This window comes from Cibotium barometz, chromosome 50 (assembly GCF_041138505.1).
Source record: "Cibotium barometz isolate CiBa-2024 chromosome 50, ASM4113850v1, whole genome shotgun sequence".
NCBI lineage: Eukaryota > Viridiplantae > Streptophyta > Polypodiopsida > Cyatheales > Cibotiaceae > Cibotium > Cibotium barometz.
This window is the reverse complement of record NC_141095.1, coordinates 29,404,287-29,427,094: the sequence shown is the minus strand read 5'-3', so window position 1 is coordinate 29,427,094 and position 22,808 is coordinate 29,404,287. Positions and strand designations below refer to the sequence as shown.

Genomic DNA, 22,808 nt, shown 5'->3' with positions numbered 1-22,808 from the left:
AGCATCAGTACCTGTCGGCAGTTTCTGGACCATCTGGAGGAGGTCAACATCAGTCACAACATCATCATATGCAGCATAGAGGCATGTAGCACAGGCCAGGGCAGTGCCTAGGCCTTTCAAGCCATCATCATCAGCAGCAGGTCAGGGCCTGTTATAGGCTGGCCGACTACACACAGCAGGACAATAATAACAGCCGACAGCAGTTTTGGGCTGTCGTGGATTTACAGCAGGCCGACAGGCCTTAATACTGGCCGACCTGCATATAGAGGACATATATAAGAGGGGGGGCAGCCCACGCATTCAAGCATCTCCTCTTCTCAGCGTTTTGCAGCCACACAGGAGTTAGGTCATCATCCATCATCCTCAGCCTCAGTATTTCCAGCATAGGGAAAAGGCAAGGGATCATCAGCAGTAGCATTCAGCATAGATCCTTTGGATCTATGCTGAAATCATTTCATATTAATTTAGTTGCATTGCATTGCATTCAAAGCTATCTTGCAGTCATCTTTCTTTATCTCTTATCTTTCTCGGTATAGGTTAAGTGTTGGATTAGTCATAATAGGACTGGATTACTACGATCAACTCCCTCATGTCACAGAAACGCAGCCACTGTAGGAGACTGAACTGCCAGGAGAAGCTATGGAAGCAAAATGCAAGGCACAGATGAAGAAGACGGCGAGCAGATTGCAGAAATGTGGTGCAGCCTGAACTTAAGCGAATGATACCATGTTGGAGAATGCATAGGCAGAAGTATAAACTGAACAAGAGAGAGAGTAGAGAGAGCTTGTGGACAAGATCACCTTTTATAATAGCAAACAGCTTTACAGTGGCAATAGCCAGCAGAAATGTTGAACAATGTGCAAGGGATTGGATGGAACTAGTGAATAATGGGGAGACTCCTTATACGGTGAATATGGGAGCTAGTCAACAGCCCCTAGGAGCTGGCCAACTGCTCCATGACCAACTACACATGAAGAAAATAGATAAATGCCCATAAAATAGGCTTTGCCCAAATACATTGAGATGCACAAATTCTAACACGGAGAGGGGGGCACCTTCAGTTGGTCATTAGTAAAGTGGAATTGCATAAACTCAAGCACGGGCTTGTACCAGTCCGACGATATCATTTTCCAGAGGGGGATGTGGAGTCCTTTCATCTTGCGATGCTCACCTCAGTGGCGTGTACTTATGTACAGCATTGGGCGACTCATGTTATGGAGTTTGAGCAGATGGACCCCATATTTTCTACAGAGTCTACACATCTTGCGATGCCGACCTTTTCAGAGGATGCTTTTATACAGCATTTGGCTACTCTTGGTACAGAGTTGGAGCAGATTAACTCTATTTCTTTTGAGGGTTCCAGTGAGGAGCAGTCTGCTTCTCCTAGGATTGGTTATATACAGGATCTGATCTTGGTTGGTTTTGAGGTTTTTCATACCTTCTCCAGGCTGGATACACGACATTCGACTTCGGGGAGTGTTCTTACACTTGGGTTTGGAACCATTATTTGGAGCAGCACGTCGCAACCTATATGGTTGTTTTCTTCCAGAGGAACGGTGTACCTGGCAGCTTGTTCTGTTGCTTTTGCCGCTGAGTTGCTGAGGAGATTGCTTGTGGAGCTTTCTTGGTACCTGTTTCTGCAGTCTTTCATCTTTGATCGAGGACGGCGTCTCTGGCTTCTTGGAGTTTGCTCAGCATCCGGTGCTGAGAGGGGGTGTTAGACATCATCCCCTACTTGCTGGCTTCCTCTTTGGTGTCCTATTTTAGCCTCTAGGGCTGACCATGTTAGTCAGAGGGGCTGGTCACCCCTCACTCATATTTTACCCATATTTATTCCCCATTTTATGGTCTTGGGATTTTCCCCAGTCGTGGAGGTCTTTTATCCCTAGTCGGCTGCCTTCATGTAGAGGTATATATAGCCGGCATGCCTCCCTCATATTTTCACTGCTTGCATTGCTTGCCTAGCTTGTCTAGCTGCAGTCCCTCACTTACGAGGTTCTCCCCTCTTGCTCTAGACATGTATTCCTTTTGATGATGATATTGAGAGCAGGTTCTCACCTGTGTTTCCTCTCCATCTTTCTCTCTCTCTCTCCCTCCTGTGTTTCCACTTTCCCTTCTTCCGTTGCACATTCTATCAGGGGGGGGTGTGTCAAATCCCCACGGATCTTCCCTCGTGATCGATCTTGGTTCGAAACTCGAATCCTGCAACAAACGAACACAAACAAGCATGGGGGTGCAGGCCTGACTCACCTCCCAACCATGACAGCCGTGGGCAAGCCCACAATCTTGGCTGTCCCCTCCGAGCTACGAGCTGAGCTAACTAGGTTGACGTACCGACCAATCTCCTCCTCGCGACGTCCCATACCGCCACGAAGCTGCCCTCGCGGGCCTCGAGATTGCTGCCGGCCTCGGCTGCATAAAGCAGGTGCACGTCTGCACTAGATCCAGGCTCCAAGACCATAGAGCTCTCACAAACTCGCGAGACTCTCTATGCACAATAACTAACCTTGGCCACCCTTTTATAGGCTCTTGGCCGGTCATCGGGCGTCCACACTTGGCTGCCCGCCCGTCCATACTTGGGTGCCCGCCCGTTAGTATATCCCTAACTCAGCTCGTCAATCAGCCTGCCTAGTTCCAAGCTTCCCCAAGCCTCGAAACTAGTCTTGCATGCGTATAGCACACGGTAGATACCCACTGTGCACATGACATACTCCCCTTCCTCTAAGAGCTCACTCCTGAGCTCACTAAAAAGCCAGGGTAATCTCTCTGAAGAGAAGTCAATGTCTCCCATGTAGCGTCCTCCTCAACACGATCCTTCCACTTGATCTTGTATTCCGTGATAAGCGTATGACGCAATCTTCGTTCACGAAATCCAAGAATCTTTTCAGGTTCGTGCGGAACAAATGTCATGTCCTGGACATCTATAATTTCTTGAGGAGTAACTAACTGATCTGCTCCACCCAGTACTTCCTTAAGTCTACTGACATGAAATACAGGATGAACTTTCACATGAGAAGGAAAATCCAATTCATATGCAACTGAACCAATCCGTCGTGTAACACGAAATGGTCCACAGTATCTAGGGGATAATTTCGGAGATCTACCTGTCCGTAAAGTCTCGGAATCTTTCGGAACTCGCAAATACACCATCGTTCCTTCAGAGAACTCTCTAGGTGAACGATGTCTATTAGAATAAAACCTCTCTCGGTCTTGAGCACTTCTAATAGATTCCTTCGCAACTTGTAACATTTCCTGCATATCTTGCAAAAAATTACGTGCTGCATCTTGCTGAAGTCCTGAGAATCCTACTGTAACAAGTGATCTTGGTTGAAAACCATACATAAGCATGAAAGGACTAAACCCTGTACTCGTATGCTTAGTACTGTTATAAGCAAATTCTAACATAGGAAGATAATCCTCCCATGAACTTTGTCTTTTGGATACATATGCTCGAAGCATATCCTCCAAAATCTGATTCACTCTTTCAGTCTGGCCATCAGATTGAGGATGATCTGAGGAACTCAAATTCAAAGTTGTTTCCAACTTCTCGAAAACAAGTTTCCAAAAGTCACTCGTAAACTTAGAGTCCCTATCACTGACTATGTCCTGCGGTAACCCGTACAGTCTAAACAATTGCTCGATAAACTGCCGAGCTAATTGCGTAGCTGTAATATTCTTCCGGGTCGGTAAAAATCTAGCCATCTTTGTCAAGCGATCTACCACAACCCAAATAGAATCGTGGCCTTGATGTGTTCTTGGCAATCCGGTAATAAAATCCATGGAAATACTTTCCCATTTATTACCTGGGATTTGCAAAGGATGCAACAACCCAGCCTGTCTAAAGCGTTCAGCTTTATTTGCCTGACAAATCTGACACTTGAGAACATAATCTTCTACATACCCTTTCATCTTCGGCCAATAAAAAGTGTGTTTCACTAATGATAGTGTCCTGTGTACCCCAGGGTGTCCAGCAGAAGGTGCGTCGTGACACTCCTTCAGAATCTTGGATCTAATGTCCGGGATCTGTGGTACACAAATTTTGTCATTACGGAATAGTAAACCATTCCGAATCATCCACTGACCTCCTGCAGCCTGAATGGTAGACTGCGCAGTCACCGAGTCTTGGTCAATCAATGAGCTCCCGTCCTGGATCTTCTGCCAAAATGGACCAAAATAACTATCAGTCCTGCAAAGCCCTCTCAGTGACTGAAATAAGTCAGTTGAAATCTCGGTGAACGACAAAGTATTCACCTCTCTAATCCGACTAAGCGCATCTGCAATATTATTCATGGACCCTTTCCGATAACGGATCTCAAAATCAAAATCTTGCATTAACTCTGCCCAACGAGCTTTCCTGCCTCTCAAATCATCCGCATCACACACATACTTGATTGACTGATGATCAGTCAATACCACAAACTTGGAGCCATATAAATAATGTCTCCAAACCTTGAGAGCATGAATCACAGCATAAAGCTCCTTCTCAAGGGTTGGCCAACGAGATTGAGTGTCGTCTAGCTTTTTACTTTCAAAAGCAACCGGTCTACCATCTTGAAATAAAGCAGTCCCGATAGCATAGTCACTGGCATCAGTTTCAAGAACATAAGGCCGACTAGGATCAGGCAATGCTAAGATAGGTGCTTCCTTGACTTTATCTTTCAAAAGTCTGAAGGCCATATCCAAATCGTTATTCTAGCATATAGTCGATTCTGTCTTAAAATAGATAAGACAATCGTGAGGTGTCTGACATGATCCTCAAGAGTACGACTATATATCAAAATATCATACAGGAACAACGCCACAAATTTTCCCAAATGTTCACGAAAAAGATCGTTCATCATTTGCTGGAAAGTGGCTGGAGCATTGGTTAACCCAAAAGGTAATACGAGAAACTCGTAATGGACATACCTAGTCCGAAAGGCGGTTCTTTCGACATGCCTTTCATGAATACGTATCTGGTGATAGCCAGTACGCAAATCTATCTTCGTGAAATATTTCGCTCCTGCTAACCGGTCAATTAGGTCATCTGATCTAGGGAGAGGATAACGGTTCTTAATTGTCAGCTTGTTCAATCTTTTGTAATCTATACACATTCTCCAAGTATTGTCCTTCTTTCTCCTAAGCAACACAGGTGCACCCCAAGGTGATTTACTTGGACGGATCTGGCCCATCCTCAAATAATCTGCGAGTTGTTTAGCCAACTCATCTTCCTCAGCTTGGCTCATCCTATAAGGTGGAATACTCACAGGATGAGCACCAGGGATCAAGTCAATACGATGATCTACTGCCCGTTCAGGTGGTAAACCCGATGGCAATTCCTTAGGAAATACGTCTTGAAACAAATCAAGTATCTTCTGTAATTCTTTGCTTTCAAACACACTTAATTCATTCACATCCATGGAAGGGATGAGAAAAGAAGAAAGTGGAATCAATACACAATGGAAAGCGGTATACAAAGAAGAATTCATTATATTTCCAAAATCAATTGTATTTACAAGAGGTCCCTGAGAGGGATGGATACAATCACCTAAAATACTATACTTGGTGTCCCTATGCTGAAAAGAAAAAATATGACTAGACCAATCTATCTGGACATCAAGAGTCTTAAACCACTCAATCCCTAATAACAAGTCTACATTTTCCAGATGCATGACATAGCATTCCAGAGTATCTTTGTAGTCCTGAATCTGGATTGGAAACATCTCCACCTTGCGATCCCAAACTTGTCTGCCCGCAGGTAGACGTACCTCATAGGTATGGTCGCTGAGTGTCGTGTCAAGACTCAATTTCTGCACAAGTTTGTAGTTAACAAAGTTATGCGAACTGCCAGGGTCTAAAAGAATGTGAATTTTATGGCCATTCACTTCTCCATAAACTCGGAGAAGATCATGCATGCCAAATACTTTAGAATTGAACAGACAATCAGAACAAGTACTAGGGCGAGAAAGTACAGTAATTGACGTACCTGTCAACGACAACTGGTTAGCTGCCTTTGGCTTGGGTCCTGCGTTTGACTTGGTACCCTTTTGCTTCGGGCACTCATTACGCATGTGTCCTTTTTCTTCGCAGATAAAACAACGTCCTTCCTTCTTGAGCTTCAAAGCCCTAAGGAGTCGTTTCTTCTTCGCTGGTGTCGAACTTGTATTCTTCGAAGGTTGGTCCGAAGACTTGCCTTCAGTCGTGTTAGCCATAGGTGCGGATAACTTTCTTTTATGCTTGTTCCCCTGCTCGGTAACGGGTTTTGTCTTGGAAGAGACCATCGTATCATCATAGATACGAGCTGAATGAATGGCCTCGTCCAATGTTTTGCATTTGTTATTTTTAACCTGTAATCGGTACGAGTCGGGTAAACCAGCTACGAAAAACCCCAACAGAGTAGTGGGATCCATCTTTGTAGCCTTCATCTGCAAGCCACGAAACTTCTGGAGGTAGACCTCATAAGTGAGGTGCTGCGAGGTCATGGACAAAGCTGAAAACCGGGCAACAACATCATAATCATCCTCTTTCTTGAGGAATTCTTTCTTGAAGACGTCTTCAAATTGTGCCCAAGTCGTTGGCTTTGGGTTCAGTTCCTTCCACCAAAGCAAAGCTTTGCGGGACAGGAAACCTGCTGCTAACTGTATCTTCTTTCCATCATCATACGGATGAAACTGAAAGTGAACTTGCCACTTATGTAGCCAAGTGTCCACGATCTCCTTGGTTCACTGCTTTTGCTCGCCCCCGAACGGTTCCGGAGTAATATTGGGGCCTAAAGCAGAAGCCAAGGTATCCATTCCCGAGAAAGTAGAGAGGGTAGTGGTCAAGAGAGCGATGGAGTTCTGCAAAGCCTGCATTTGGGCTGCGATTTGTGCCTGACGTTCCGCCGAAGAAGCTTCAAGAGTTACTTTGAACTCTTGGAAATCTGATTTTGACACAAACTCGTCAAAAAGATCGGCATCGGTTCCTTCTGTAGCCGGCAAGCCTTCGCGTTCCACGAGGGGCTCCAACTCTGATTCTTGGGTCGACATCGTGAAGAGGGTACGTGGAGAGAAAATTTGGTCTTTGCACAACAAAGTGCGAACGAACTCGAGAGCTTGAGAGCTTGAAAACTGGAGAACCTGAGAACTCGAGAACTTGAGAACTCGAGAAGTCGAGAGATGTGTGGCAAGAAGCCCACTTGAGGGGGTTAATAAAGGTTTCCCAAAAGCCAAAAAAACTCGAAAAGCTATGCTTAGCTTTTGCTTTAGCTTTTGTGTTTTTTTTCCTTTTTTTTTCTTGAATAAATATATATATATATATATATATATATATGGATATATATATTTGCTTTTCTTAAAAAAAATAAACATCTTGAAACCTTTGAAACCCTTGAAACCTTGGAGGAATCGTTTAAAACTTTGAAAATTTTAAACTCTAAAAAAACTGAAAGCTTAAAAAAAAACGTGCTTTCCTTCTTGTTTTTTTTTTTTCTCCTCCTGGAATAGCCCGCCGGCGTGTGCTACTAGCGCTGACGTCAACCTGCGCTGTCCGTCCTTCTGGCGCCTGAATGCACAAAGGTAGGCTGCGCCACCCTCGCGTACGCCTGGCCACAGGGCCACGTGGCCTGGGCTGGCTACGCTGCCTGGCCTAGGCGCTGCCTGGCTGGCTACGCAGGCTTGGCCGCATGCCTGGCGTAGGCCTGGGCTGGGGTGGCTGCGCAAGCCGCCTGGCTTGGCAGGTTTGGCCGCCCGACTGCCTACTACAGGCACGTACCTGCCCGCCTGAACACACCTGCCCGCCTACCACGTCAACAAGATACGGCCAGCAAACCCACTCGCCAACTCTGCTCTCGCTCTCTCTCTCATGCGCCAAAAAACAACGAAAAGGAAACATGCTTTCTTTCGTTTTTTTTCAGTTTCTCTCCCTGCAGGTTATGCGACTGCACAACAATTCACCTCTTCTTTGCAAAAGCAATCAGCCCTATTAAAACTACCATCTCCCATCATCAACATGGGTTTCTTTGATGAAGAAAAAGCACATACAAAACTGAAATCTGCAGTATGCACAGAAAAAACAGCAAGCTTTTTTAACACATACCGTACTTCGACCTCTTCTTCTCTACCTACCGACTTGCTCGCTCACGAGGTATGCTCTGATACCACTGTCAAATCCCCACGGAACTTCCCTCGTGATCGATCTTGGTTCGAAACTCGAATCCTGCAACAAACGAACACAAACAAGCATGGGGGTGCAGGCCTGACTCACCTCCCAACCATGACAGCCGTGGGCAAGCCCACAATCTTGGCTGTCCCCTCCGAGCTACGAGCTGAGCTAACTAGGTTGACGTACCGACCAATCTCCTCCTCGCGACATCCCATACCGCCACGAAGCTGCCCTCGCGGGCCTCGAGATTGCTGCCGGCCTCGGCTGCATAAAGCAGGTGCACGTCTGCACTAGATCCAGGCTCCAAGACCATAGAGCTCTCACAAACTCGCGAGACTCTCTATGCACAATAACTAACCTTGGCCACCCTTTTATAGGCTCTTGACCATAGAGCTCTCACAAACTCGCGAGACTCTCTATGCACAATAACTAACCTTGGCCACCCTTTTATAGGCTCTTGGCCGGTCATCGGGCGTCCACACTTGGCCGCCCGCCCGTCCATACTTGGGTGCCCGCCCGTTAGTATATCCCTAACTCAGCTCGTCAATCAGCCTGCCTAGTTCCAAGCTTCCCCAAGCCTCGAAACTAGTCTTGCATGCGTATAGCACACGGTAGATACCCACTGTGCACATGATAGGGTGGTGGTTGTGACTCGGGGGAAAGGGCCCCGATAGGGAGTGGGATTGCAAGTCTTCCTCCTCCACCATCCACTCCGAGGTGGTCTTCCTAGCTCAACACCTCGGAGATAGCTTCCTAGTCGACATCGTCACCCACTTTTGGGCCCTGGCCTGCATGGAACTGCAGGCTCCTACCTCCGATATCAGGATGGAGACATTGATGCCCCGAGCTTGGAGATGATATTGTATGTGTTCCTCCACCTAGCAGTCGCGTTGTCCCTTTGCGGCCCCTCTTCCGATTCCTTTATTGCGAGAGATGGAGCACAAAGCACACATACCGCAGGGCTAGAGCAGAATGGAGCTTTATGGAGGACAGGATCAAGAATCACTTGGTCCCCATTCGGCCAAGGTCAGATTGTGAATTTTTCCCCCTCCGTGGAGAGGGTGTCTTGAGCAAGCCTCACTCCTTCTATCTAAGCCGGCCCAGTTGATCTCTTGTTGCTCTGTGGGAACATCACCTTTCGGCAAGGTGCACCTGCAAATGCGAGAATATTTTGCCTTGATGCAAGGATACCTTTTGGTCCCCTGCCCTCAACCCTGAGGGGAACCAGGGAGGGGTGTGCATTTCAGTCTCTGAGCAGCTACTTCTGTCGGTGCTGGATTCAAGCATCATTGTTCAAGGGAGGGGTTGGGGAGGACAGTGGATTTCCTCAACATTTATGCCCTCAATAGGGTGGTAGGGTTCTGGGCCCACGTGAAACAGGCTCTTCCCCAGGCAGATTTTTGGTGCACACGTGGAGATTTTAACATGCTGGAGGATCCAGAGGATAAACAGGGAGGAGGCCTAGATACAATCATAAGGAGTGAGTACACAGCCTAGGAGGAGCTAGTCCTCTCCCTGAGGGGCCAGGATCCATGGCACTTACCAAAATTTGGCTGCACTCCACGGAGCCTTCGCTTCTCAGGATCAGACTGTTGGGTTTTATGCTGTGTATGCACCCACAGGAGTGCTAGTGATCATCAGTAGATTACTGGGGCACTTTTTACTTCAGTTAGTGGAGGTTTTTTCCCCCAGTTATTATGGTTTATAAGTGATTTGGTCCACATGGCACACTTTATGGCCGGACCATGTGAACACAACTTTTAGGTCACATCTTTATGTGGCTATTGTACTTCATTTTATCAACACTCAATACAAGAGAAGTCGTGTTCCTCTCTCTGTCACTCACGTTTCTTGCTAAAGTACCTTCCAAACCCTAACCCTAACAGCTGACCTCCTTAATTTGGTATCACAGCAGGTTGGCCTGCCCTGCCCGTACTGCTCCACGCGCCCTGCCCGTACTGTTCCACACCATCAGTGTCGTACAGTTAGTCGCCTTCAGCTGCAGCCATGTACAGACAGTCGCCTTCAGCCGTACACTCTGTACAGGCGCCTGTCCTGTTCCGTACTCTGCTCCGTACATTGGTTGACCAACCTGCCAGTTCGTCGACTAGCTGTCCGTACTGGTCCCCGCCACCAGCTGCACCAAACGTATAAGCTCTTCGCCTGTTCTGTACTGTACCTGTCAGCTACACGTACAGTCCCTCTGATCCGTACATGCGCCTGCTTTGCTTCGTACACAGTCGCCTAGTACCCGTACAGTACCTGCAGAGGTGACCAGTACTGTTCCGTACCCTGCAGCTGCTCGTACAGTCAGACGCCTACAGCAGAGCAGGTTCGCCCAGTTCCGTACAGTACCCTGCTCTGTACAGTAGCCGTACAATCGACTGCACCTGCTCCGTACAGCAGACCAGTACCTGATGCGTCTGCTTCGAACTGTTGTTTCATACAGCAAACAGTCGACTTGTACCTGCAAAAATCACATTTGTGGTAAGCTTTACAAGTTTTGAAATTTGGGCATTTTCTCTGTGAAAATTTTTTGGCAGATACACGCAGATTTTCTCGCAAAGAAATCTCTACAGGTTTTTCGCAAGGTTTTGGGTGCAGTAACTTTGGGCATTTTTGGGCATTTTGGCACTGTGTGAGCCATTTTTGCTGCTCTACTCAGTCAGTGGTGCATTGTGTTGCACATTCAGAGGATTGAGAGTGCAGGCATATTTGGGTAAGCTGTATTCAGTGGAGTACAGTTGCTTTCAGGGTTATTGCTTTTGGGTTTTTTGATACACAGGTACAGCATTGTGCACTAGCATAATGGCAAATCAACAGCAAAGTGATGTGTTCATGTACTTGTCTAAGGAAGACAAGTTGGATGGCATGAACTACTCCTTGTGGAGTTTTATGCTGAGAAATGTGCTCATGGCAAAAGGTCTTTGGGATTTTGTTAGTGGTGATGAACCACGTCCAGGTCCATTGGCTCCAGAGACTCCTCCCCAAGGGGGTGCTCATGGAAGAGGACAACAGGTACACGCACCAGGTCAGCCATTGCCTATTCAAAGAACAAATGCTCAGAAGACATGGGATGCCAGAGATGCACAAGCCTTGTCACTTATTGCATTGTCAGTACAGAGGTCTATTATACCTCATATTCGTTCAACTGGCTCTTCACGGAATGCATGGGTGACTTTGGAGCAGCAGTATGCTGCTCGTAATGAGGCTCGGATCTCGTTTTTGAAAAGAGAGCTGGGAAATCAGAAAATGCATGAAGGAGATGATATGTCTAGCCACTTGAACAAGCTGCAAGATTTGAGAGAGCAACTCATCAATGTGGATGAGATTATTCCTGAGACACAGCTTGTATCCACCATCTTAAACTCTTTGCCAAGATCCTACTTGGCTTTTCATACCTCTTTGAACCTCAGCATGAGGAATGTTGTTGAGCCCCTTAAGTATCAGGAACTTGTTGCTCTCTTGTTACAAGAAGAGCAAATCAGGAAGAACATGAATAAGAACACAAGTGCTGAACAAGCATTTACTACTGGTCAAAAAGGGAAAGGAAAATCTCAGCCAAAGAGTTCAAATCAGAATTAGGTGATGGTGGTTCATCTCAGGATACCAAGAAAGGTGATGGACAACCCAAGAAGAAGGGCAAATTCCATTACTGTAAGAAACCAGGTCACTACATCACAGAGTGTAGGAAGAGGATTGCCAAAGAGGCAAAGGAATCTGGGATGTCTGTAAATGATGCCTCTAAAGCTCCTCCGGAGATTGCTTCTTTTGTTGAGGACAGGGACAGGTACAAAGCCCGTCTAGTTGCAAAGGGCTATGCACAGAAGAAGGGCATTGATTATGAGGAGACATTTGCTCCTACATCCCGTATGTCGACACTTAAGTGTGTCATTGCATTGGCTGCACATCGTGGTTGGGTTGTTCACCACTTGGACATCAAGACTGCTTTCCTACATGGGGACCTCGAGGAGGAAGTTTATGTATATCAGCCCATAGGTTTTGCAGAACATGGTCATGAAGGGAAAGTATGCAGGCTGAAAAAGGCCTTGTATGGTTTGAAATAAGCTCCACGAGCTTGGTATGCAAAAATAGATGCTTTCCTGCTCACTCAAGGCTTTGTGAACAGTCCATCAAAAGCCACTTTGTATGTAAAGAAAGAAGAGAAAGATCTTCTGGTCATCAGTCTTTATGTAGATGATCTTTTGCTCATGGGATCAAATGATGACAAAATTGCAGCTTTTAAAGAGATACTGCAACAGACATTTGACATGTCTGATTTGGGGCTCGTACACTACTATTTGGGCATACAGTTTGTGCAGGATAACAGAGGCATTGGGTTGTTGCAATCTCGGTATGTTGCTAAACTTCTGGAGAAGTTTAAATTTCAGGATTGCAAGCCTATTAGCACTCCTATGGAGCCTGGAATGAAACTGTCACTACAAGATGACAGTATTTTATTTGATGCCACTACATATGCTCAGGTTGTTGGGTGCCTTATTTACTTGTGTACTACACGGCCAGATATTCAGTATGCCGTATCTCAGTTGAGCAGATTCATGCGCAGCCCGCGATTGTCACATTGGCAAGCTGTGAAGCGTGTATTTCGGTATTTGCAGGATACCTTGTCTCTTGGATTGCTTTATCCTGAGGGGGGTGACATGCAATTATATGCTTACAGCGACTCAGATTGGGCTGGTGATTTTGATACCAGACATTCCACTAGTGGCAATTGTTTCTTTCTTGGCTCTTCATGTATTTCTTGGCTAAGCAAGAAACAGACCACAGTGGCCACTTCGTCTTGTGAGGCAGAGTACCGAGCAGCCTACACTACTATCGTTGAGTGTGTCTGGCTGCGTCTCTCATGACTGATATGGATATTTCAGTGGAGGAGCCTACACCTATCTATACTGATAGTCAGAGTGCCATTGCTGTGGCCAAGAATCCTGTGTTTCATGCTCGCACGAAACACATTGAGATTCACTATCATTTTGTTCGGGAGAGACTCCAGGCAGGTGATATCAGTCTGATCTACTGTCCTACAGATCAGAATGTGGCAGACATCTTCACCAAGGCATTACCACATCCGAAATTCGAAGCATTCCGCACTACTTTGAATTTGTTTCCTTTTGGTGGATGATGTACAGTGATCACATATCACTCCAGGGAGGTTTGTTGGGTTTTATGCTGTGTATGCACCCAGAGGAGTGCTAGTGATCATCAGTAGATTACTGGGGCACTTTTTACTTCAGTTAGTGGAGGTTTTTTCCCCCAGTTTTAGCTTAGTTTCACTTATTATGGTTTATAAGTGATTTGGTCCACATGGCACACTTTATGGCCGGACCATGTGAACACAACTTTTAGGTCACATCTTTATGTGGCTATTGTACTTCATTTTATCAACACTCAATACAAGAGAAGTCGTGTTCCTCTCTCTGTCACTCACGTTTCTTTCTGAAGTACCTTCCAAACCCTAACCCTAACAGCTGACCTCCTTCACAGACCAGAGGATGCAATGACCGAACCTCTCACACATTGACAGATTTTATGTGGATGTGTTGGCATGCAATAGAGGTGGTTTGATTGGTATTCTCGTAGGCACCACGCTGCCAGATCATTCGCCACTTGTCCTTCTTCTAGAGGACACATGGAGACCAGAGCGTCAACAGAGTGTCTGCATCCCTGACTACTTGGTCCAAGACCCAAAGATCGCTAGAAGAGTCGAGGAGTTTGGGAGCCTCACTTTTAGGCCGGGAGAGGCGGCAACAGTAGCAACGCTCGACTCTGCACTGAAGAAGATCAACACCCTTTTATAAAGCCCAGCTCAGAATAGCCTCACAAGGTTCAGAGAGCAAGAAAGGAGTCTTTGCAGGGGCCTAGCCTCCTTCCAGTGGAGCTGCACAGGAGCAAGCCCCAGACAGTCCATGGGTGGAATCTTAGATGGAGGCAACCCGCATAGAGATCCGATCGATCGAGGAGAGGAGGATGGAGTATCGATACCATATTACCATGCCTCGTCCTCCTTTTGGACATAGGCAAGGGTAGGGTCAACTATGATTTCTTTGAGACAGCAGGCCCTCACCATCGCAAGAGATGGGGTTCAGAGGCTAAGGAGCCGAGATGGTACCATAGAGACAGATCACCCCAAGGTTTGGGCCATAGCCACACGTTTGGGATGAAGCCATGATGAGATATGCCATGGACATTATTGTATCACTTTGGTCTCATAGACCCATTGGGTCTCTAGTAGACGTTTAATATAAGTTTCTTTCTTTCTACTAGACTTTGATAGAATAATACGGTAGCGAACTGGCGGAGGGGGATCTCCTGCCAAAACTTCCATCTGTTCCTCGTGGGGAGCCTGCTGTTGGGCCAACTCAGAGTCGGCCCTCCTTGTCTCTTCACAGGCAACCTCTGTTATGTAAAAGCTAACTAATGACAATACTATTACTTTGTTTGGGTAATATCTCCTTATCACCTCAGAATCTTTGCACATTAGTCCACAGGCATGCGGCGCAAGTGAAGGCGTTTGACTCTGCTAAGCAGGGATCCAGGTTCAAACCGTGGTGCCTACACCCACTGGCTGTGCCATTGTCTATCACTACATGAAATATATAGTCTCATTTAAAAATTTGTCTAACTACATCAGTGTAATTTTGTGCGCTCTATCAGTGTTATTTTGTGTGCTCTAATGGGAGCAGATTACATGCATCATATTTGGTAAAACCAAGCAAAAATTGCAATGGGTGTGCATCGATGAAGTGCTTGATTCAAAAACAACAATATTGAACCAAGTACATTGGCAATGTTCTCTTGTTTTTTTTAGCTTTTTTCCTCCTCTTTTTGAGAGAGAGAGAATAAAAATATTTAGATGCCAGGTTTAAACCCTGGACCTGCGCAAGCACACTGACACAATTCTCTTTCATCTATCTAGTGTTAAAATGAACAGATTAGAAATCACATAAAACATAATGTAATTAACAAGTATCAAACCTGCATTATGTCTCCGGATAGAGTGCCAGCATACACAAACTCGTCATTTGCATCAATAACCTGTAATTACACCACCATTGCCTTGACTTCTTTACCCATGTCCAACACACTTGCCATGCCTTAAACAGATTTAACATTCTCAAAGAAGGAGGGTGGTGGGAGGGCGGTGGGAGGGTGGGGTGTGTGTGGGAAGCTTACTATGGACAATGATGTCCGCCTTATTCGGCCAAGATTTGCCTCCGTAGGTCGAAGCAAGCGCATTGTCACATCAAACTCCCACACAGTTATTTTCATGCCTCCTGCTGTCACAAGCTTGTCCTCAGTGTTGTTGAAAAACTTGACTGTCTGGGCATAATCCACAGGAACAGGACTTCCACACACTGCTTTTCCCGTTTTAACATCCCAAACAACAAGTTTGCCATCATCCTGTCCACCTACTGACGCAAGGTAGTTTGCATCACAAGAGAAACTCAAAGCCTCCACTTTTACCTGAGCAGCACAGCATCAAGTAATCGGCGATATCAGCTCTATTAGGTGAGAAAAAAATAGTTTGCATACAACAAAACAAACAGGTGATAAATCTGCATGTCATTGAACGCTTTTAAGGGATCATAATCTTATGATCCACAGATAAATATAGAAATCTTGTTTGGATAAACGCTCACCTTATGAAGTGCCATCCGATGAAGGAGCTTTCGAGCCTCGACATCCCAAATAATAATATCTGCTGTGAAACCCATATAGTTTACCTAGAAAATAATAAGTAAAAAATCAAGTCATATATGGATGGCATGGCAATTTCATCTGAGAAGAATGAACTCCTTAGTACTGAAAAGCCACTAACCTGCCCAGTAGCCAAGTATTGGCCATTTTTAGACAAGCATAAGCATGAGACTCTGTTTCCATGTCCTTCTAAAAACTCTTGAGATCTGTTATCCCCCTGCAAAAAGATGAACATGTACATAATCAAGGATTTCGGCTTGTTGTTCCTAGTTTATGGTAGTTACTCATTTGATGGTCCATAATGCATGCACGACTTGCAGCCAGACATGCAAACTTGGAAATGAAAGCATTATCCCAGATCAATATCATCCTGAATTAAAAGAAAGGGGTTCTCATTGAATTTAATAATGTCCATAATTTGAACATTCCTCGTTGTCAGCTTATATGCAACACCCCATTTTCCAAATGGAATATGTCAAAAATAATAAGCCGCCTTCTTGTAGTTGATGTCGACATGAGACTATATCTATTCAGGTTCATGTTGGACTGATCTTTGTGTGGAGTCACACATCTCTCTCTCTCTCTCTCTCTCTCTCTCTCTCTCTCTCTCTCTCTCGCCGCGCGCACACAAGGGACAAAAGACAAGAGAATAGACGATGCACCCTTTATGAGATGCAGGAGACAGAGACTGAGGAACACACTGCTATTTTCTCTCAGCCTACACACAGTGCACACAGAAGACTGGTTTTTAAAGGTTTTGGAGGTGTGCCTCACTTTGCCATATATGCTTGGTTTGTAAAGGTTTGAAGGTTCTCTCACTTTGTCAGATATTCTCAGTAGCCAACAACATGTGTCAGCTCTGGGATCTTATTTTGCTCAGAGTTGAGACTGCTTGCCTCAAGTTAGTTATGATACATGATGAGCACACCCAATCACCCCCTCCAACCCCCCCCCCCAACACACACACACATACACCTCCCACATGGCTTGCGTACAATGCATTCCATGTGCATTACAACTCCTACATGCTTTTGTTTCTGCTAAACATGTCCAATATACGAAATTTTGCTCTGTATAGGAGAGGATGCCACATGATAGCACATATTTGCTTCATTGTAAGTGCAAGGTCCACACACTACATGGGCTCTGTTTTAGATGGATAGGGTTTTTTTTTTCCATGTTCATGACTTTCAGCTTATGCATGGATCAAATGTACTACTTTTTGGTGTCATAGGCCCTTTAGGTCTTTAGTAGAGGCTAATACAATCTCTCTCTCTCTCTCTCTCTCTCTCTCTCTCTCTCTCTCTCTCTCTCTCACACACACACACACACACATCATTCTTTCAACTTCACCAACACAAACTCAAAATATTACCCACTGTGTGCGAACCCACCCCAAGCCCAAGAAAAAACACCCCCAAATGATCGAAACATTACCCAGTGATTGGGTTCCTTTAAATGTTCACCGCTCTTGGAAAGGATAATGCAAAGCCTCCACAAATGCGACCCTTTTTTAGTGTATATTTGAACTGCAGCTGATAATGGGGATTGCAGTATTTTAACACGATAGAGATTCAGGATGTTTTTTTTTTTTTTTGTTGGGGGTGTGTAGGGACTTACTTTGTGCCGGAGGACGATGCAGGTGCCGAGGGCGTAGAGGAGGGTAGAGCATGGCTGCAGCAGCTGTAGCCCACCCGGAACCGCTCCGTTGAAGCCGATTACGCTGCCAAGCGGCAATGGGCGCGCCATCTCTCTCGCGCGCTCCCAAAAGGGTACAAATTAAGCCGTAAACTCTGTAAGGGTCGCCTCCGCCTCCGCCACCGTCTCCGCCTCTCTCCGCCTCCGCCGGCTTCCTTCGCAACACTCCTACGTTATCATGCAAACAGAGGAAAAAAAAAAGCTGACAAGCAGTTAAGTCTCATTTTCTTTCCGGATGCTTCCACACTACGTGTTATTATTTGTCCGTCCTGTAGAACGTCCGGCGACTTGAGTTTGTGCTGACAAGCAGTTAAGTCTCATTTTCTTTTCGGATGCTTCCACACTACGTGTTATTATTTGTCCGTCCTGTAGAACGTCCGGCGACTTGACCTGCTGACAAGCAGTTAAGTCTCATTTTCTTTCCGGATGCTTCCACACTACGTGTTATTATTTGTCCGTCCTGTGGAACGTCCGGCGACTTGGTTTGTGCTCATTTTATTAAGTGGGATTTTTTTTGGGCAAGACTCAAGAGCCCATTTCATCACAAGACATGCAACAAGTAGGAATCCAACGCATGACCTCGATCGAGTCCACACGCGGCACGATCGAGTTGTTCTCATTTTCTAAGCCAGCCTTCACAACAACCTAGCTGAGCTCTCTTTGCATTAGTTTCAAGAACATGCCTTCTATTTGTAACAATTTCCACCACTTAAGAATGTGTTATCCAAGTTAGTTGAAGTAGCCTTCACAACCTTCTAGAACTCTCTTTGCATTGGTTTCAAGAAGATGCCTTCTATTTATACAATTAGAAATTGGAAAATCATATCAAAGGGAATGAGCAAAATCTTTTGCAAGATCATATTCTTTAAAAATCAATTGGTGTGTTTAGTTAGATATATATATAAGGAGATTCTATTACATGTTCTCTATTATGTTACATGCACTCTATTATGTTTGGTTAGATATATATATAGGAGATTCTCTTACATGTTCTCTATTATGTTACTTGTACCCTATTATGTGCATTTTAAGGTTGATTGTCATCCTTGTTTATTATCACAAGGCCATGTATTCCCCATTCCATAAGAAGGACTGTGATGTATTTTCACGTGAGATGAGCTTCACTTTATTTTTTAAGGTGGCTTTTTTTGCGGTAGAATGTTTCAAAACAATACCTTTGTTTGTTGACCTTGTTAGCTTGGCACACCTTTGTATGTGGTTTCTAAATGTGTCAATGTGCTGATTTATTTGGAAGACATGCAATCTCATGTGGTATAGATAGAAAGTGGTCTCCTTGAGACATGCCACCCTTTTGCGTGCATCATGATGGTGTGGTTTTGTGAAAGCAAGCATTAACACAAACTAGGTTGCGATTAGTCAACATACTGGATGTTGGCCTCACTTCTTGTGATGATTTCAAGAATTTTGTAAGAAGTTGAGGTTAGTAGTATCCATTGGAGAGGTTAGTTTTTCTAATAGAATTTTAGTTATGAGCTTTAGCTTAACAATGTCAAGTTGTACATCCCTAGCTGCATTCTCGTGACAAACATTCAACTTTTCTTTGTGAATTCAATGCCTAAACATCATGATTGAGATATCAACTTTTCCTTCGACCATGGAAACTATTAACACTCTATTCAATTTAATGACTACATCAAGTGAAGGATGAGTATGCTATTCTTGATCTGCACATAGTAGAATACTTACTTATTGATCATGTATTAATTGATACATGATCAGTAAGTATTAATCATGTATCAATTGAATCCTTACTTACTTACTGATCATGTATCAATTGAATCCTTAAGAATAGCATACTTATCCTTACCTTGATGTAGTCATTGAATTAAATGGAGCCTCAATAGCTTCCATGGCCAAAGGGAAAGTAGTAGTCTCAATCACAATGTTTGGCCAAGAGATGTATAAGGTCAAAAGCCATCAACTCTAAACAAAGAAACTCTTCCTAATAGCATCGAATTGTCTTGTAGGTGCATTGACACGTGCCTTAAAACACACGTGATTTAATTTAACCATGTTATATATTAACAATGAAAATGGTGTCGTCTCTCCATAGATCAATGCATTGACACGTGCCTTAAAACACACGTGATTTAATTTAACCATGTTATATATTAACAATGAAAATGGTGTCGCCTCTCCATAGATCTTTAAGATCAATGCCATAATCTCAAGTGTCAAGATGCAGTCTCATATGGAGATGCTTGGTCGTTCTTTTTTATACTTTTGGATAATAAGGCTCTTCGCAATATTATATGCAAGGGTAAAGTATGTTCTCAAGTGAATGCACCAGGTGTTCCAAGGAGAGATGGAAAGAAGCATAGCACTCAAAGCAGAATTATGATAAAATGAGTGAAGTACAAGTGAAGTGACCTGATAAGGTCACTTACACACACTCATAAGAGTTTGTACACATGCTCAAGGGAAAAAAACGTCATAAGGAGTGAAAAAGTGCCCCGGCTCATTATGAGCCTATATCCACATATCACTACTCTCAGTATAAATGGCTATAAATACCCCCTATATTGATGATGTAAAAATGTATATAGATCATGTGGTTGATCAAACCCCAAATAGATATAAGCTCAAATCTTTGCAAACTTCTCTTGTAAGAGAGCCTTAATAAATAGATCATCTCTACTCACAAGAATCTGCTTGGTAGTAGGATGATAGAGACGATAACCTTTACTCTTCCTGCCATTCCTAGCTTATTGCATTGTTCCTCTAACACGAGAGCATAAGCATGAAAAACAAAAACATGCAAATGATCCATAGAGGGATTCCTACCATTCCCAGCTAATTCCATTGTTCCTCAAACACAAGCGCATAAGCATGAAAAACAAAAACATGCAAATGATCTATAGAGAACTTCTTGCCATTCCCAAATTATTGCATTGTTCTTTAGGCACAAGAGCATAAGCACAAAAACCAAAACATTTTCCTACCATTCCCACCTTTATAAGGGGTAATTGTCTATAAGGTCTTGGTGGGGCATGTGTTTAGCACATATCTAACCAAAAAACATGATGCAAATCTTGGCCTTTAACCATGCAACGTGCCATCTCCATGAGAGATATGTTATTGCTCTTAACCACACCATTTTACTGAGGTGTATAAGGTAATGTGCATTAATGTTTTATGCCTCTTTCAACCATATATACATGAAACTCCTTTAACATATACTCCCCTCCTCGATCTATACGAAGGGTGTTAACTTTACACGTATACACATTTTTAGCCATAAAAACAAAGTGTCTAAAGCATATAAAAACCTCTAACTTTACTTTCAACTGATACACCCACGTGTGCCTAGAGTAGTCAATATCAATAAAAGTCACAAAGTAGAGATATCCCTTGATTGATGGTATCCTCATATAGGACCACATATATCAGTATATAAAAGCTATAATTTTTGTGGAGAACCTTTACTAGTCCATCTTTTAGGAATGATGTCTGCTATATCTTTGCTAGAGGATGAGGTAGAGGTTGTGGACATGGCCAAGGTGGTGGGCTAAACAGGAAATTAGAATTATGGTCAGCAGTAGCAGAGTCTTGAAAGACTAGGTTTTGTTGAAACAGGGGATGACATTGCTCATCTAATTGCCCATGTTGGAGATGTATCATTGTCTATGCAGGATGGTAAGGTGAAGTACCTTGCAGATGTACTTCATGTTTCGAACATTACAAAGAATATGGTTTCTGTTGGCCAAATGATTGAGCAGGGTTTGCAGGTCCGGTTTAACCTTGCTGGTTGTTATGTAGAAGATTTTAAAGATAAGTTTAAAAGACAATAGAGTGGGAAGAATGTTTACATTGAATGTAAATATACCTGAAGTGAGTGCTGCAATGTTTGCAAATGGTTCAGGGATTGTTGCAGATACAGAAATTTGGCATAAGAGAATTGGGCATGTAAATGTGCAAAGAATGAAGTCTATGTGCAGACTAAACAAATTGTGATAGAGTTGCCTAAGTTTAAAGTCGAAGGTATGTAGAAAGTTTGTGAAGCATGTCAATTTGGAAAGCAAACAAAACATGTATTTCCATATGACAGAAATGTGAGCAAGAATGTACTAGATGTTGTGCATTCAGATGTATAGGGTCCTGTGAAGATAATGTCAATGGGTGGTTGTAGGTACTACGTAACATTCATTGATGACCACACGAGGAAAGTGTGGGTGTATTTCATGAAGGAGAAGAGTGAAGTGTTCACTCATTTTCAAAATTTCAGAGTGATGGTGGCTGAAAAACAGACACGAAAGCATGTGAAGTGCCTAAGGTCAAATGGACGGGGAGAATACTTCTCCAATGAGTTCTCTGAATTCTTGCAAAAGTATGGCATTCAAAGACAACTTACATGTAGATACACTCTGCAGCAAAATGGAGTTGTTGAGCGGAAAAACACGCACATTGTAGAGATAGCACGAGCATTGATGACAGAGAAGAATATGCCGCATAGCTATTGGGTTGAGGCTATGTCTGTAGCTGTTTATATCATGAACATGACTCCTACTGTAGCAGTTTATATCATAAACATGACTCCTACTGTGCAGCCATACATGATGTAACGCCAGAGGAGAAGTTTACTGGCAAGAAACCTGATTTGTCTCACTTGAAAGTTTTTGGATGTATTGCATATGTGTTATGTGCACATTATATGTGCATATACTAGGAGGCTAACCCACATCAGTCTTGTGAGCATGGGAGCATGGGAACAAGTTCTAGTGGAGCATGGGTTAGGGCTAACCTTAAGGGTTGAGGTTAGGTCAGGCATCCAAGGGTCACACATGGGAAATGGAAAGTCAAGAGTCACTTGAGGGCCCTCCTATATAATAGGGACATGGGGCACACTCTCAAGGAATGTTCTCTTGTGTGGAGGATTGTATCTACTCTCTTGCCATTTCTTACTAGAGCTGAGTGCTGCTGGATTGGAGTCATATCTCTTGGTGGTATGGGAGATCAAGGATAATTTTGGATCAGTTTGGCTCCCTTTTTGATCCAGTTTGCTCCAGGAGAGAGGAGAGATAAAAATATCACATTTTTTGAATTAAAAAACCCAATCAATGATGATAAAAAAGGCGCCTACCTCAAGTGGCTTTCCTTCCTTATATTGAGGTGTCAAAAATGCATCATTTCAACTAAATATCTTAATTTTTTACTAATAAACCTTAATTTTTAACTAATAAACCTTGTATGTACTCAATCCACTCTTCATCTTATGTGAGCATTTACTCATTTTTGGGATTTTTTTTAATTCT

The 22,808-nt window shown here is 44.0% G+C and overlaps 1 protein-coding gene across 2 annotated transcripts in view; it reads right to left on the bottom strand.

Annotated features, from left to right (window-relative positions):
- LOC147610014 (cilia- and flagella-associated protein 52-like) overlaps positions 1–17,737 on the bottom strand; it is a 116,265-nt gene extending 98,528 nt beyond the window's left edge. Inside the window, exons 1-5 of one of the 2 annotated variants that reach the window (XM_086787029.1) lie at positions 17,458–17,737; positions 15,959–16,054; positions 15,780–15,863; positions 15,313–15,603; positions 15,115–15,174 (exon numbers count right to left, since the gene is read on the bottom strand). In XM_086787029.1, coding sequence (XP_086643155.1) covers positions 15,115–15,174; positions 15,313–15,603; positions 15,780–15,863; positions 15,959–16,054; positions 17,458–17,586 — 660 coding nt within the window. In that variant the 5' untranslated portion in view covers positions 17,587–17,737. The remainder of the gene's footprint in view (positions 1–15,114; positions 15,175–15,312; positions 15,604–15,779; positions 15,864–15,958; positions 16,055–17,457) is intronic. The other variant, XM_086787028.1, reaches the window with a different exon arrangement.
- Between the last annotated feature and the right edge of the window lie 5,071 nt (positions 17,738–22,808).